Below are 16,976 nucleotides of genomic sequence, written 5' to 3'. Positions count from 1 at the left end.
AGAATCAGTTAAGAAAGATGTCTACTGTGGAGCTGGATAAATGTCTACCTAGATGAGTGTTGCCCAGAAGGCTAAAATCTGAGAATCTGAAGCCTGCCTGAGCAGATAAATCCACTTGTCTCCAATTAACTAGCAAAAAGCCAGAAGTGGAGACATGGCTCAAATGTCAGAGTACCAGCTTGAGAGCAGAATTCAAACCTCAGCACCAGCACACAGAGACACAGAGACACACATACACGTTCAGAGAGAGAGAGAGAGAGAGAGAGAGAGAGAGAGAGAGAGAGAGAGAGAGACAGAGAGAGACAGAGAGAGACAGAGAGAGACAGAGAGAGACAGAGAGAGACAGAGAGAGACAGAGAGAGAGAGAGATACATATGGAGGAAAGTTTACTCTTACAATTCAAATTAGGAGTGAAGGTAGACACAGACATAAAGATGGACAGACAGACAGATATTTTCATGTATATACAGATGATATTCTAATGGCTATTGGCTATTTTTTCTCATTTTCATCATTGTCCATCATTGTATGAGAATACCTCACCGGTAAAAATTAACTGAACCTGCAGAAAACAATTTGCCCCTAAGAATGGAGCAACTATATAGAATAAGATGTCAGCATTAAAACATTTTTTAAATCTGGATAGTCATTTTGGTTACAACTCTCTCCTTGAATATACATGGATTCCTAAAAGAGAGTCAAACAAAATCTTATATTTGTTTGGAAACCCACCTCTGAAAATTACTTTTATTTTGCTTCAGTTTGCAGAAACTTAGAGCATATGAGCCCTTTCTATTAACATCATTGATGTGTGTGCGCATGTGTGTATGTGTATATGTAAAGAGAGAAACATTGTTTCTATATATCCATATTATACTTCCTGTAGCAACATACATAAAGATCTGCAAAGTTTATCAAAAGTGACATAAGAGGCTATAAATTCTCAAAATTTATATGGAATTGCATGGGCCATATTTCTAGATGGAAGCTGACAGTAGTGAAATAGTGTTTCAACAAAGATAAAACTGAGATGCAGGGAGTGAATGAAGTCTGCATGCTAACCTCATTTTATGCCAAGCACAGAATTAAGCTTGTTAATTAGATTGTGTCATTTTCTTCCTAAAATTATGCTCATTTTTAAAATGAGGATGCTCTGAGAATTGAAATTGCTCAAGTTTACATAATTTATACCGAATCATGTTTTCAGAGTTCTATGTGACTATCACCCCAGCCAGGCTCCAATGTAGATCTAAAAAGTATATTTGCATTTCCTATGACAGTTATGAATACATGAACAAATATTGTTTTAAAGTAAACTGATCCTTAAAGGACTAGAGTTAAAAGCAAAACATTCAAATATAACCTAAGACAGAATCTTCAGTAAAGATGAAAGGAAAAAGACACTGTCACAATGAAACAGAGAAAAATGTATGTAACAGGACTTTTCCACAGAACTATGCACCAAAGTATCCTCAATAAAGGAAAACCATTATCCAGTGACTAAGAAACTAAAATATGTCATTGTTGTTTAAGTAATACTTGAACTAATTTTACTAAGGGTTAGAGTTCATACTGGTAAGCATTGTTACTATAGCCAAAGTCTTGATAGGAAAAACCCTTGCTTAGCCAGTCTCATTCCTGTCATCCTAGCTACTCTTGAGACTGAGCTCTTAGGATCTGGCTGAAATCCAGCCCAGGCAGATATATCTAAGAGATTTGTTTTTTGCTCCAGTCTTGGAGATTGAACCTAGGCAATGTCCCTGAGCTTTTTAGTTCAAAGCTAGTGTTCTGTCACTTGAGCCACTGTTGCATTTCGGGCATTTGGGTATTTAATTCGAGGTAAGAGTCTCACAGAGGGGATGGAGAATTAGCTCAGTGGAAGAGCACTTTCCCAGCAAGTGTGAGTCCTCAGCTTGAGTTCAGTCCTCAGCTCTAGAAAAAAAAAATTCTCATAGACTTTCCTGCCCTGGCTAGCTTTGAACCACAATCCTCCCACAATCCTCATATCTCAGACTCCTGAGTAGTAAGGATTACTACTGTAATCCAAGAAGATCTTCACTTTAATTAACGAGCAAAATACCAGAAGTGTAAGTGTGGATCAAGTGGTACAGCACTCAAAAAATAAAAGCCAAGTAAAACCACAAGGCCCTGAGTTCAAGCCCCAGCACTGGTACAAAGCAAGCAAACAAGCAAAACCCCTGCTTATCAGTCTCTCAAATAGAGGGGAAATAAGTGGTATTACTACTAGAAAGAAAGCTACTTAGACCAGCAAACTGATTTGTCAATGTCACTGAGTTAAACATGAAGGCTGTTATCTCTCAAGAAGTCTGTGCAATCACAAGGTTGTTGCTTTCCAAATCTTAAAGGATTCACAATCTGGAACTTGCAGGGAAACCTTGGTAAAGGTTTCCTTGATGAAATCACTAAGAACTTTTACTCTGCCTACAACCAACTGACTCAGAACCACTTGCTACATTGATTTTAAATGCCACCCAAGGATAGAATCAGGCACAACACAGAGCCATTGCACATGAAATAAATCAGCTCCATTCTAGATTATCATCACACATGCTTTCAAAGTTTGAGGACACACACAGCTAGGACAGATTAGGAACAATAACCTATCTCTTCCATCTTTGACCTTATTCTAATAGCCACCCATTATGTGAGTTGTCACCGTGGAGTTTCTATAAAATTTCTAGGAAAGTGTTCAACCAATCTAATGTACAGCCCCTCATGCCCACTTGTTTGTACATGGAGTGTTAAGAATCGTCACCTCACTTAGTCACTGAAATATGGGGGGAATCTCTGTCCTACAAGCACTGTGAAGGGTGCCTGTCATCACAATAACTGAAAAGTGATGAATAACATCAGACTAAAAATAGTCACCCTCAGGGTTTTCTGGAGATAGTCATATGAAAATTCAAACCCAACTGGAATCAACGCTATGTATTCTAAGCACTTCCATTACCACACTGACTACTTAAATTATCAGTGGAATCTGAGTGCTGGTGGCTCACACTTGCAATATGAGGATAGTAATTCAAAGCCAGCCCTAGAAGGAAACACCATGAGATTCATATTTCTAGTGAATTACCAAAAAGCCAGAAGTGGAGCTGTGGTTCAAGTGGTAGAGGAAAAAAAAAAAAAAGAAGCTCAGGTCAGTGTTCAAGTCTTGAGATCAAGCCTTAGAAATGGTACACAATAAAATAGCCTTTTATTATTGGAAGACTTTTGCTTCCCCTTTTTGAATACTGAAACCCTCAGTAGAATGTTTGTGAAATGAAATGCGGGAAAGTAGGAAAGGCAAAATATCTGAGTTTCTCAAAAAATTGAATCACTCCAAAACTAATCTCCAAAGAAACAACCATTCCACTAAAAGATGGGCCAAAGACTTAAAGAGAGTCTTCTCTGAAGAAGAAATAAGCATGGTCTATAGATCCAAATAGTATGACACTAAATGTAAGGACCTCTAGGATAAGGAAACAAAAGCCATATAATGAGTGATTGTTGTCCTTAATGTACTATGTTATCTCTCATCTCTTTTGCTATCCCTTGGTTATCTCATATTGTTACAATATTTCATCTTGTTCTCTGATATATTTTATATGTACTTAATTGGTTGTTTGAAATTGGATAGGGAAGGGGGGAAATCAAGATAAGTGGGGGCAGGGAGGAGGGAAATGGGGACCATGCCATGAGAAATGGTATCAATGTTTGTGAAGTAATGTACCTTCTATCTGGTGAATATAATGTAACCCTTCTATTAATTACAATAAAAAAAGAAAAAAAAGAATGGCCTATAGACACATGTAGAAATGCTCGACATCTCTGGCCATAAAAGAAATGCAAATCAAAACAACTCTAAGATTCCACCTCACTCCAGTTAGAATGTCCATGATCAAGCAATCTACTAACAAATGCTGGCAGGGATGTGGCCAGGAGGGATCACTACTACACTGTTGGTGAGAGTGAAAACTCGTTCAACCACTATGGAAAGCAGTATGGCAGTTCCTCAAAAGACTAAACATAGAGCTCCCCTATGACCCAGCAATTCCACTACTTGGCATTTACCCAACCATCCAGAAACAAGGGCATACTAAATCCACTAGCACAACAATGTTCATTGCAGCACTATTCACCATAGCAAAGATATGGAACCAACCCAGATGCCCCTCAGTTGATGAGTGGATCAACAAGATGTGGTATTTGTACACAATGGAATTCTATACTGCAGTCAGAAAGAACATTGCCCCATTTGTAAGGAAATGGAAAGAGTTAGAAAAAATCATATTAAGTGAACTAAGCCAGACCATAGGCTCTATGGTTTCCCTCATTTGTCATAATCAGTAGAAACCTTGAGCTCTCCTAGCAGAGAGTTACAATAGAACAAAGCCTAGATACATAAGGCCATATAGTATGATGCTAAATGAAAGGACCTCCGGGATATAGAAACAAAAGCCATATAATGAGTGATTGTTGTCCTTAATGTACTTTGTTATTTCTCATCTTTTTTGCTATCCCTTGGTTATCTCATATTGTTACAGTATTTTACCTTGTTATCTGATATATTGTATATATGCTTATTTGGTTATTTGAAATAGGATACGGGAGGGGGGAAACAAGAGGAGGGGCAGGGGTGGGAGGAGGGAAATGGGGACCAAGACATGAGAAAGGGTATCAATGTATGTGAAGTAATGCACCTTCTATCTGGTGAATATAATGTAACCCTTCTATTAATTACAATTTAAAATATATGGAAAAAATATCTGAGTTTCTTTTCCTTGTTTCCTATTCAGAAAAATTCTTTTGCTTCATTCATTGAAAAGAGCACTTGTTTAAGCTGGTCTGTTTTGTGCATGCACAGACATGTTCATGGGTAGTTTGTCTTTCAGGACAATTGGCCTGGTTTGGTGTTGCATGGAGGAGAGCTGCAGGCACAGGTGTGGAGGTATGGAGGGAAACAAGCCGTGACATCAAAGATTCAGTGGCTGCTACAGCCAGAGGCAAAATGAAAGTCAGCAGAAATGGGAGGTCAGGGATGGGAAGAGATATCCGATGATCACTCCAAGCTCAGAGAACAGCATGTGGGTTGACACTTCACCTGATGTTAGAACATTAGACCTACTCTTCCTGTCTCCCTGTGTCTCCTGGTGACCATGTGTGTCACTGTGGAGGGCTTACTGGCCACACTTCAGTGTCTCTGCTGACTCTGAGTCTGACATGAGCAACCTATTTGTTGGCAGGATTGTACAATGACAGATGAGTGGACAAGAACTTGTTAATTTCTGCCCACTGCCATATGTATCAAATCTGTTGTTGGACTCAGAGGGGATTGTGCAATCTCTGATCTCCAACCTTCATCTTGTCTATTCCATTAGCTGCCCTTGGCATATTCCAATTAAGCCAGAAAATAAAAGAAACAATTAGGAGAAAACATATACAGGCCATGAGAGCCCTACAAATAATGTACTTTACTATTCCCATAGGAACACATTACAGTGGTAGTTTGGGGATTGTTTTTCTTTCAGATTTCCAAGTTCAAACAATGACACTTGGGGGGGGGGGCGTACATGCGTGCATGTCCCCCCTTCTGGGGCTTGAAATCAGGGCCTGAGTGCTTCCTCTGAACTTCTTTGCCCAAGACTAGCACTCTCCCACTTCAGCCACACCTCTACTTCTGGCTTTTTTTGGTAATTAATTGGAGACGAGTCTCATGAACTTTCCTGCCAAGGATGGTTTTTGACCACAGTTCTCAGATCTCAGCCTCCTGAGTAGCTAGGATTACAGGTGTGAGCCAACACCAGCTCTTGGCTCTGGTCAGACATGTTGAACACCAAATTCTAAAATTTAGATCACTAAGGTATTTACTAAAGAGATTTTGAAATAGATAAAACTTTGTCAAACTAAAACCACTTTTCTGTATGAACTTGTGCTAGAGCTTGAACTCAGGGCCTAGGTTCTGTCCATTAGCTTTTCTCAGCTCAAGACTGGCAATCTGCCACTTTTTGCTGCATTAACTGGAGATTGAGAGTTTCACTGACCTTCCTACCAAAGCTGACTTCAAACCAAGATCCTCAGATCGCAGCATCTTGGGTAGCTAGCATTAACAAATGTGAGCTATTAGCACCCAGCTTAAAAGCTTTTCAATGTTATTTTTTTACACCAGGCACCAATGTTTCACTCCTCTAATCCTAACTACTCTGGAGGCTGAGATCTGAGGTTCATAGTTCAAAGTCAAACCTAGGCAAAAAAGCCCGTGAAATTCCCAGGAAACTACTCAGAAAAATCCAAGTGGCTTAAAAATGGAAACACACTCATATATATGGCCTCATAACATGAATGTGTAAGAAATACACACCATGAGATAATTTTGTCATGGTGAGAACATCATAGAGCATATTCATACAAATGAAAATGGCTGTAATGTCACTAATTGGTCTGAAATTAACCATACTCTTGGTCAAGGGCTGAAATATCATGCCTGCACTTTCTTGTAACAACTAGAGGACATTTGACTTGTGGATATCATTTTTGTTTGCAAGGAAAATGATGAGTAAAGTGACTGGCATTTTGAAATGTGTAAGCAGCATTTCAATATACATCAGAGGCCATTCTTCAGAAACAAATGCTTATGAAAAGATAAAGACTTACATAACAAGGATACAATTAAGACAGGATTTATACTCTTTGCCAGAAAGCTTAGAAAAGTATTTTTAATGAATTCACACAATATTGTTCAAAGGATACTTTTTTACTCTGAATAAAATCATCCTAAAGGAGAGAGACGTAGAGAAAATAAACAGAATCCCATATATGGTCACAGGAAATAATAAGAAATGAAACAAAGTAAGAGACAGTGATAAGGGATGGGTGAAATGAGGAGTGTGAGTGCATGTGTCTGTGGGTGTGTGTTGGAGTGATTGTGTAGAACTCTATGGGGAAGAGATACCATATTCTAATGTACTTATAGGTCTTTTAAATAACGGACGTATTAGATTTTTTTAAAGGGGGCAATGTTAACTGCATTTTCGGCTTACTTCTGGCTTCACAATATTTGTTTTGTGAGTATGTGCCACTGCTGGGGCTTGAACTCAAGTCCTCCCCTGCTTTGGTCAGCTTTTTCAATCAAGGTTTGACACTCTATCACTCTACCACTCTACTTCTATTTCTACCTTTTTGCCCACTTATTGGAAATAAGAGGTTCATGGATTGCTTCTTCTATTTCCTTAAAGAATGACATTGGGACTAAATTTGAAGATAGCCCTTGGCAACATTGCCATTTTCATGATGTTAATTCTTCCAATCCAGGAGTATGGGAGGTTTTTCCATTTTCCCAGTTCTGCTTTAATTTCCTTTTTCAGGATTTTAAAGTTTTCATCATAAAGGTCCTTTACATTATTAGTTAAGTTAATTCCTAGGCACTTTATTTTCTTTGAGGCAATTGCAAAAGAAGTTGCTTTCTTGACATCCCATGCTCATGGTTAGGGAGAAACAACATAGTGAAAATGGCTATACTGCCAAAATTGATATACAAATTCAATGCAATCCCCATCAAAATCCCAAAGACATTCTTTACTGAAACAGAAGATATAATCCAAAGGTTCATATGAAACAAGAAAAGATCTAGAATAGCCAAAACAATTCTAGGCAAAATGAGCAATGCAGATGATATTACAATACCAGACTTCAAACTCTGCTATAGAGCCATAATAACAAAAACCACATGGTATTGGCACAAAAATAGACAAGAAGATCAATGGAACAGAATAGAAGACCCAGAAATAGAACCACATACCTATAGGCAACTTGTATTTGACAAAGGTGCCAAAGATATGCAGTGGAACAAACACAGTCTATTCAATTATTGGTGCTGGCAAAACTGGGCAGCCACATGCAGAAAGCTAAAAATTGACCCTAGCCTTTCGCCATGCACAAGCATTAACTCAAAGTGGATCAAAGACCTCAATATCAGACCAGAAACTGAGAAACTACTACATGATAGAGTAGGAGAGACACTGAAACTCATAGACACAGGCAAAAGATTCCTGAACAGAATCCCAATGTCACAACAGATTGGAGAGACTCAATAAATAGGACTACCTAAAAATAAAAAGTTTCTGCACAGATAAAAGCATAGCCACAAAAGTAGAGAGACAGCCAACCAACTGGGAAAAGATATTTACCAATAATACATGTGACAAATGCTTACTATCCAGTATCTACAGGGAACTCAAGAAACTAATCCCCCTGAAACCCAACAAACCAATCACTAAATGGGCAAGGGAACTAAAGAGAGACTTATCAAAAGAAGAGATTAAAATGGCAGAAAAGCATATGAGAAAATGTTCATCATCCATGGTCATAAAGGAAATGCAAATAAAAGCAACCCTAAGATACCACCTTACCCCAACAAGAATGGCCAAGATTTTGAACTCAGACAATGACAGATGTTGGCAGGGTTGTGGAGAAAAAAGAACCCTACTGGTGGGATTGTAAACTAGTTCAGCCACTCTGGAAAGCAGTGTGGAGGTTTCTTAAAGAACTGAAAATTGACCTTCCCTACGATCCCGCCATAGCACTTCTGAGCATCTACCCTGAATATCATAACCCAAGATATGATAAGGACACCTGCTCAGCTATGTTTATCTCTGCACTATTCACAATAGCCAGGCAATGGAAACAATCCAGATGCCCTACTGCAGATGAATGGATACAGAAAATGTGGTACATATATATATACAATGAAATTCTACATAGCCAACAGACAAGATAAAACAATGGCATTTGCAGGGAAGTGGATGAATCTAGAGCAAATCATGTTGAGTGAGACAAGTCAAGACCAAAGGAACAAAAGGCACATGGTATCCTTAATATGTGGCTATTAGATCCAAACAGTACAAGAGCGAGGACTCAATATTTGCATACCCAATGTTGTGGACATAGTATTGGAAATATAAACACAACTACATAGACATAAAAACCTATGACTCTATAGACATAATGTTTTATTACATAGATTAATATGTATCTATGATATACAAACCCTTAGCCTAATTTTTATTATGTTCTAAAAACTAAGTGCCAGTGATTGTATATAGAGATTCCCTTCTTGAATACTTGTTTGTTAAACATGTCATTTAAAATATGATGTAAAAATCAATGTTAATAAATTTTTAATTAAAAAAAGAGTTGCTTTCCTGATTGCTGCCTTGATCCTCTCATTGCTGGCATTCAGGAAAGCAGTTGATTATTGAGGATCATTTTTATACCCTGCTACTTTGCCAAAGTTTCAAATCAGCTCCAGCAACTTGGGAGTGAGTCTATTATATGGTTCTTTAAATACATCTGTCATCTGCAAGGAGGGAAAGTTTCACTTCCTCTTTCCCTATTTGGATCCCCTTTATGCTTGCTTCTTGCTCTGGCTAGGAATTCTAATACTATGTTAAAGAGGAGTGGAGAGAGTGGACATCCTTGTCTCATTCCTGATTTTAGAGGAAATGGCTTTAGTTTCCCACCATTAAGAATAATGCGAACTGTAGGTTTGTCATACACAACCTTTATTATACTGAGGAATGTTCCATGGATTCCTAGTTTCTCCAGAGCTTTTAGCATAAAGGGTATTGGATCTTGTTAAATGCCTTTAGAAACAAGAGCTTTATCTTGTGTGATTATTGTTCTTAATATACTATGTTATTTATCTTCTCTTTTTTGCCCTTATGTTTAGTCACATATTGTTACTCTATCTGACTTTGCTGCCTGGTATATTGCATACATGTTTATTTGTTTATTTCAAATAAGAAAGGGAAGGGGTGAAAACTAGATAGCTGGGAGGGGGTGTGGGAGAGAAATGGGAACAAAAACATGAGAAAGGCTATCAATGTGTCAGAAGCAATGCACTTACTACCTGGCGAATGTAACTGTAACCCCTCTATACATTACCCCGACAATAGAAAGAAAGAAAGAAAGAAAGAAAGAAAGAAAGAAAGAAAGAAAGAAAGAAAGAAAGAAAGAAAGAAAGAAAGAATCTCATGGACTTTTCTGCCTGGGCTAGCTTCAAACTGTGATCCTCAGATCTCACCTTCCTGAGTAATTAGGATTTAGAGACATCAGCCACTGAGCCTGGCTCGGTGGAGAATAAGCTGAAAATACATAAAAAGGAAGATACCTTCTAGTGTGTTACGTTAGTCTAGGAAGTAATAGCATAATCTTTCAGCAAGTTTCTGATACCCTTTCCTATCATTATGAGGCTGAATTTCCAAATATATTTTTTCCTCTTTCCTGATCCTGAGTATCCATTTCTGTTCAGCTATTTATGCTATTACTACTACCAAAAAGAAAGATTTTGCCTCCTTACCTTGTTTATTCTTGTGTTCTTGCTTGAAAAATGGCCCCTGTTCAAATGGTGTATCCAGAATTTGAATTTGTATCCAGAACAAATGAGTATGTGTCATAAAGTACATTTGGTTAACAGAAAATCTAATGCAGAGCCAAATTTTCTTTCTGTTATTTAGAAATTATCCCTGCTTAAGTAGCAGAGTTACTTTGCCTTGGAAATTTTTTGTTATTTGGAAGATTTTTAGAAATCTGACAATTGTTGTTTAAGTTTTTGTGGATTTTCCCATTTCAAACCCAGGTCAACCCTTAAGATACTCCATGGGAGTCTCACAGTAAGAATATAGATTAAGATATTAATCTACTCCGATAAGCAAATGCTAGTAATTTATATTTAAGGTGCAATATCCCTTATCTACAGCCTTGCTACCTGATTTATTTCAGATTTAGAGTGCTTTTCTTAGAAAGAACACAGAGTGTACACAGCAAATGCAAGTGACACATACTACTATGGCTTTAATAAAACATATGGATATTCACATTAAGCTGGGTAAATAAAGAATATAAATAGCCCTGAGATCAGTATATTCAGATTTTGCTGCTCAATGAGTTTGTGTCTGCTTGGGTTTTTTATCATTTTAATAACTTTGCTTCTGGAATCAGGAATTACAGATAAGCAACTGTGGATCTTTAATAATAGAAAACATTAGTGTGGATAACGGATAGGTCCAGGCCAAAAAAATTTTTTAAGCCATTAAAAAGAAGATAAGGAGAGCATCCAACAAACGTATACGACTGGAGAATGAAATTTTAATGTGTCCTTAACATAAAAGTTAAAAGAAGACTCCTTGAAAGAGAGCTGGGAATTCATTTTGCTTTTCAGGGTGAGGACGAACAAAGTTAACAAATCTAGGCAAGTGATGGATCCAGGGGTAGCATTTATGTTAGTAAAGATAATACAGCCCCAAACACATGTAGTTTTCCTTAATCAATGGTGCTAATATTTTGGAAATCAAATGCTTATGACAAAAAGAAACAAGAAGACAGACAAAATTGATCTTTTTAAGTTAACTTCTTTTAGCTCAACATTTGTATCTGAAATTAATGCCTATGTCAAGGGCAAGTGCTCTTATAAAATGCGTAATTCATTATTACAGCATCTATGATGAGACTGAATAAGTACCAAAAACAGACCATTGCTTTAAGGCAATGACATAAGACAATCAATGAGTGAACTTTAGGTATTTTTTGCCAGTCCTGGGCCTTGAACCCAGGGCCTTGGCACTTTCCTTGGGCTTTCTTAAGGCTAGAGCTCTACCACTTGAGCCTCAGCACCATTTCTGGCTTTTTTCTATGTATGTGGTACCAAGGAATTGAACCCGGGTCTTCCTGCATGCTAGGCAAGCACCTTACCACTAGGCTAAACTCCCGGCCCAGTGAACTTTATTTCTGAGAAAAGCAACTGTGATCAACAGAAGAGGTATACCTAGTCAAGAATGTAATGATTATCATTTGGTTCATCTTTTCCAGAAGTATGTTACTGAATCATCTATTATATTCATATGCCTATTTGCTAATGGAATGATGAGTGAAGAAGAGTTCCCTGAGATGCTTAGGTACTTTTGCAATCCAAAGTTGAGACCCTTTGTAGTTTTACTTTGGTCAAAATTCTCAAATTCTTTAACTCAGTCTGATCTGATATCTCACTTCTCATAGATTTTGGAGTGTCCATTATCCAAGCTTTTGTCCTCATTACTTCTGCCTTCTGGGATTTCTTTCTTAATTATATACCAGCACTCCACATCTTCATGCTTCCTTCAAGATCTATCTAAGCTCATTCATCCTCAAGTCTCTTGGGGCCTTTGTATTTCAGTTGAACACTCACAGTTCTTTTGTGGGTTCTAATCTCTTCAGTATCTGTAACATTTTGTTCAACACAAAAAGTCCTGGGCAACCAATCACCGATGAGGAAGTTAATTCATCAAATGGTGGCCATTTGCCAGTCACAGCCATTAAGGTTGAAGGAGAGACAAAGGTTAAGTTTGACCCTTAGTTATCATAAGGCAAAAATAATGTGGAATTCCCACATCCTCGCAGCACAATGTTATCTTTGCTTTAAGTTTAAACAAGTCCTAAAGAAGTGTAGAGCTGGGAGAGATCACTCCTGGAGTGGAACTGAAGAAAGTCATCCTGGGAGAAGATGGATTTTGGTGCTACATGGAAAAATTAAGGTTCAGTTATTTTATTTGTGGAATTCCTACAGCTGCCACAACAAGGTACACCTAGAACAGCAAGTCCTAGAAGCCAAAGTTCAAAATCAAGGGGTCCATAGGACTTTGCTGCCTCTGCAGGGTCTGTGGAAAGACTATTCTATGCCATCATCTATGTTCTGAGGGCCTCTAGTCTTCTTTGGGCTGCAGATTATCCCTCCAATCTTCTCTCCCCTTAGGGAAATCACCCTGTATGCCTGTCCTGCCCCTTCCGTCCCTCATTCTCTGTCAGATAAAATCCCCCTTTCATGAGGACACCCAGAACACTGGACCAAGACCAACGCCCTTGTCCAAATTTCAACTTGAACACATCTTTAGATGAAGACCTTATTCTGCAAGGTACTGGAAGTTAAGTTTTAGACCACAAGTCAACCAGCAGCAGAGATGCAGGAAAGAGAGACAATGACCTAGAGGATGTCCCCAGTGTGATACAAACCCTGCATTCCAATGGAGCTCCATTCACTCACGGTGGGTGCTGGGGTGTCTAAAGAGTGTTCCATACTTCACCGATTGACCCTTCATATTCTTGACACTTAGAGTAAGAAAACACCAGCACATGGTGATATCTTAACTATTGCTTCCTTCCCTCCTGCCTAATTGAACAACAAAAACAAAGACCAAAAAAAGTGCCTGGTTCTTTATATATTCTTTAGGAAGAATGAAGAAACTCAAACTGCAAGATACTATACAGAGTTTACAACATCAACTTTATAGCAAAAAATATTTCTCACCATTTTAAAAATGGTTAACCATTGCAGGGCAAAATTTCTAAAATGTATTTATGCTACTTCCAACCCTCTATAGTAAATAAATTCAAATATACTGCCTGGTACTGGTAACTCACCCCTGTAATCCTAGCTATTCGGAAGGCTAAGATCTAAGGATCTGGATTCAAAGCCAGCCTGGGAAGACAAATGAGAGAGTACCAATCTTGATTGAAAAAGTTAAAGGACAATGCCCAGCCATTGTCATATGGACTAAGTATTGCATATTTCATATATATTATATTATGTTATCTACAAAACTATATATTCATTATATTATATATCTAATATATGTATATATAATATACAGAATTATATATATATATATATATATAATGAGGCAGTGATACAGAATGAGAAGTGCAAGTTACCTCACTGCTCTGAGGAAATTCAAAGTCATCCAGTGAATCTCATGGCATTGATGCCTATGAATTACCCCAAACAGCTGTGTAACAATACCCAGTTCTTCAAATTCAAAGCTTGTATTCGTAAATTTTCCTGCCTAGAAGAATTGCTCATTTATGGATTTTGAAAGGTTCTTATGTTTCAGCAATATGACATTGCAGCAGAGAAAATAAAAGGATAAACCCAACATACTAATGTCAAATAATTCAGGGGCAATGCTAAAATTTTATTAGTGATGGTGGTAGTCCTGGGACTTGAACTCAGAACCTAGGCACTACCCCTCAACTTTTGTGCTCAAGGCTTGCTCTCTACTATTTTGAGCCACAGTGCTTCTGGTTTTCTGGTGGTTAATTGGGTACTCGAGTCTCATAGACTTTTCTGCCCAGGCTGACTTCAAACTGCAATCCTCAGGTCTCAGCCTCCTGAGTAGCTAAGATTAAGGGCTTGAGCAACCATCACCTAGATTGCTCACCTAGATTATTTTACTGAACAGAAAAAGAGAAAACAAGTTATATATGACATGCATTGTTTTTAAACTTGTACTGTATGTAAGGATATAATTTCAAAGTGGTTATTTTCTCCTTTTTCATTATGTTTCCCTTTATGTAAGATTTTCTTTTGCTTTCTATTTTAATAAAGTCTGGAACTACTGGAGTTTGAACTCACAGCCTTACCTCCAAGAGGCAGGTGCTTTACCATTTAAACTTTACCCTAAGCTCTTTTGACTTTAGCAATTTTTCAGATATAAATTCTCACGTTTTTCTCCAGCCAACCCAGACTGAGATTCTCCTGTTTATGACTGCCATGAAATTACAGATGCACACCAATAAACCCAGCTTATTGAGATAAGTCTAGCTATCATTGAATGGGGTTAAGGAAAGAGCTCTGTGCAGGCTCAGAAACACAATCCTCCAGTCACCACTTTCACTTAACTAGAATTACACAAACAAGCCACAGTTACACAGGTAACTCATTTTGACCTTTAAAAATATCATGTGATTCTTATTCTCTTTCTTATCAGATATGTTGTGTGTAATTATTTTTCCCATTCCCTGGATTGTCTCTTCACTCTGTTGATCATTTGCTGTGTTGTACAAAAGCTTTTTACTTCAAAAAATTTGATTAGTCTCCTTTTACTTTCATTGCCCTATCCCTGGGGGATCCTATCTCATTCAGAAAAATAACCTGATAGTTATTATAGAAAGTATACATACACCCTATGTACATGTATATGCATTTATATGATTCTTGAGACACACTTTGGGGACGAGTGGATGAAAGCGCAGAGCCATCATTGTTAGAAAACATACCGAGATGCTGTCTTCTTGTCGATATTGCTTCCAGTTCCTCCCACCGTCACTGAACATCAAGAGGTAACTGGTCACCCAGTCAGAGCTCCCATATCCACCCTGTGTGGCCACACCAGTGACCTTCATCCTCTCCCCAAGATCAATCTGTAGCCATTGGTATTGATTTGACACAAATGGAGTCCAGCCACCAGCTCCTGTTAGGGAATTTAAAAAAAAAAAAGTAGAAAAGTGATCAAAAAGAGGAGAAGGGATTCTTGAATATACCTATTATTTGAGTAGAATACTGTAAGATTATAAACAAATGTTAAGTTGAAAATTATGAGTTAGGAGTGGTGGCTCACATCTGTAATCCTAGTTACTCAGGAAGCTGAGATCTGATGCTTCTGGTTCAAAGTCATTCAGGAAAAAGGAGACTTTTATCACCAATTAATCACCAAAATCCAGAAGTGGAGGTGTGGCTCAACTGGTAGAATACCATATTGAGTGGAAAAAGCCAAGTGAGAGAGTGAATTCTTGTACCAATAACCACAGAGAGAGAGAGAGGGTGGAGGAGAAAGATTGCCCTTGGAAAAGTAGAAAAATTATGTACAAATTGTAGCCTACACTGCTTTCATAATTAGCTGGGAAACCCTCTGACTTTCAGACACAGGAGACCCAATGAATGTTGAGGGTTTGAAGTGGTACAGGTACCTGTTGCTTTGGGTACATTTAATACCCAATGTGCCAAATCTGGTCCTTGCCTAACAAGAGACTAAATTTCTTCTGTATTATGTAAACAAACATAGTTAAAATCCAATGCTTCTATGCCCTGTGCTAAGCAGGTGCCACAGAGAAACCAGCACTTGAAAGAACAATTCAAAGGACTAGGTCATCATTCCGTTGTGGCATACACATTTTACACATATGAGAACCTGGGTTAAATCCTCAGAAACACAAAAATAAATATACAAACAAAAGATTGATTACCAGCACAGAGAGTCCTGTGAATCAACTCTATTCATCTGCAGAATTTGAAAAGGTTAAACTCACGAATGGAGAAGAGAATGTTGTGTTTAGTCGGTGAGGAGTCTAGCGAGGGGAAAAAAATGAGAAATGCAATAAAGTATTTTAATTAAAAATTACAGCCAGGCCCTGATGGTTCACACCTGTAATCCTAGCTACTCAGGAGGCTGAGACATGAGAATCAAGCTTCAAAGCCAGCCTGGGCAGGAAAGTACATGAGACTCTAATGTCCACTTAATTAACAAAAGGCCAAAAGTAGAAATATGGTTCAAGTGGGAGGGCACCAAGCTTGAGTGGTAAAGCCAAGGGACATTACACAGGCCCAGTTTGGGATGGGGAAGAAGAGTCCAATTTTCAGGATGATTTTAGCAGCTGCCCTCACATTTAATAGAAATGCATATATGTGTCTGTTCCCAGAACTTTAAAATTAGCTCATCATATTTTCCTCTTATCCCCTGAAACAATAAATTTCATGCCAAATTTCATCCTTGAGATTCTTAGATTTCTTCTTATATTGTTACAGATTCACTGCTTGCTTTCCGGAAGAAGCTAATGCATGCGTCAAACCATGAATAATAACTTCTCTAACTTATTTGACCATGGGAATGTAGACTACCTTTAATATATATACACATGTATATATTATACTAATTCGCTACTGCAGAATCAGAAATTATCCACCACAACAGAGTATATTTTTCACATGTGCGCGTGCGCATACCAATCCAAACAGTTTGAAGCCAGGGCCTGGACAAGGGCCATGATCTTTGTTTTGTTGTTGGTTTCTTAAGATTAGGGTTCTACCACTTAAGCCACAGCTCCACTTCTGGATTTTTGGTAGTTGATCAGTTAAGAGTTTCATGGACTTTCCTACCCAGGCTGCCTTTGAG

The 16,976-nt window shown here is 38.1% G+C and overlaps 1 protein-coding gene across 3 annotated transcripts in view; it reads right to left on the bottom strand.

The window, feature by feature from the left end:
- LOC150065125 (contactin-associated protein-like 3) overlaps positions 1-15,225 on the bottom strand; it is a 105,816-nt gene extending 90,591 nt beyond the window's left edge. For all 3 annotated transcript variants that reach the window (XM_090329729.1, XM_090329730.1, XM_090329731.1), the window contains exon 1: positions 15,085-15,225. In XM_090329729.1, coding sequence (XP_090185855.1) covers positions 15,085-15,210 — 126 coding nt within the window. In that variant the 5' untranslated portion in view covers positions 15,211-15,225. The remainder of the gene's footprint in view (positions 1-15,084) is intronic.
- Between the last annotated feature and the right edge of the window lie 1,751 nt (positions 15,226-16,976).

The sequence above is a fragment of the Megascapheus bottae genome, chromosome 3, assembly GCF_031878675.1.
Source record: "Megascapheus bottae isolate mThoBot1 chromosome 3, mThoBot2.hap1, whole genome shotgun sequence".
In the NCBI taxonomy this organism is placed as follows: Eukaryota; Metazoa; Chordata; class Mammalia; order Rodentia; family Geomyidae; genus Megascapheus; species Megascapheus bottae.
The sequence above is the reverse complement of the archived record's forward strand: the minus strand, read 5'-3'. Positions and strand labels throughout refer to the sequence as shown.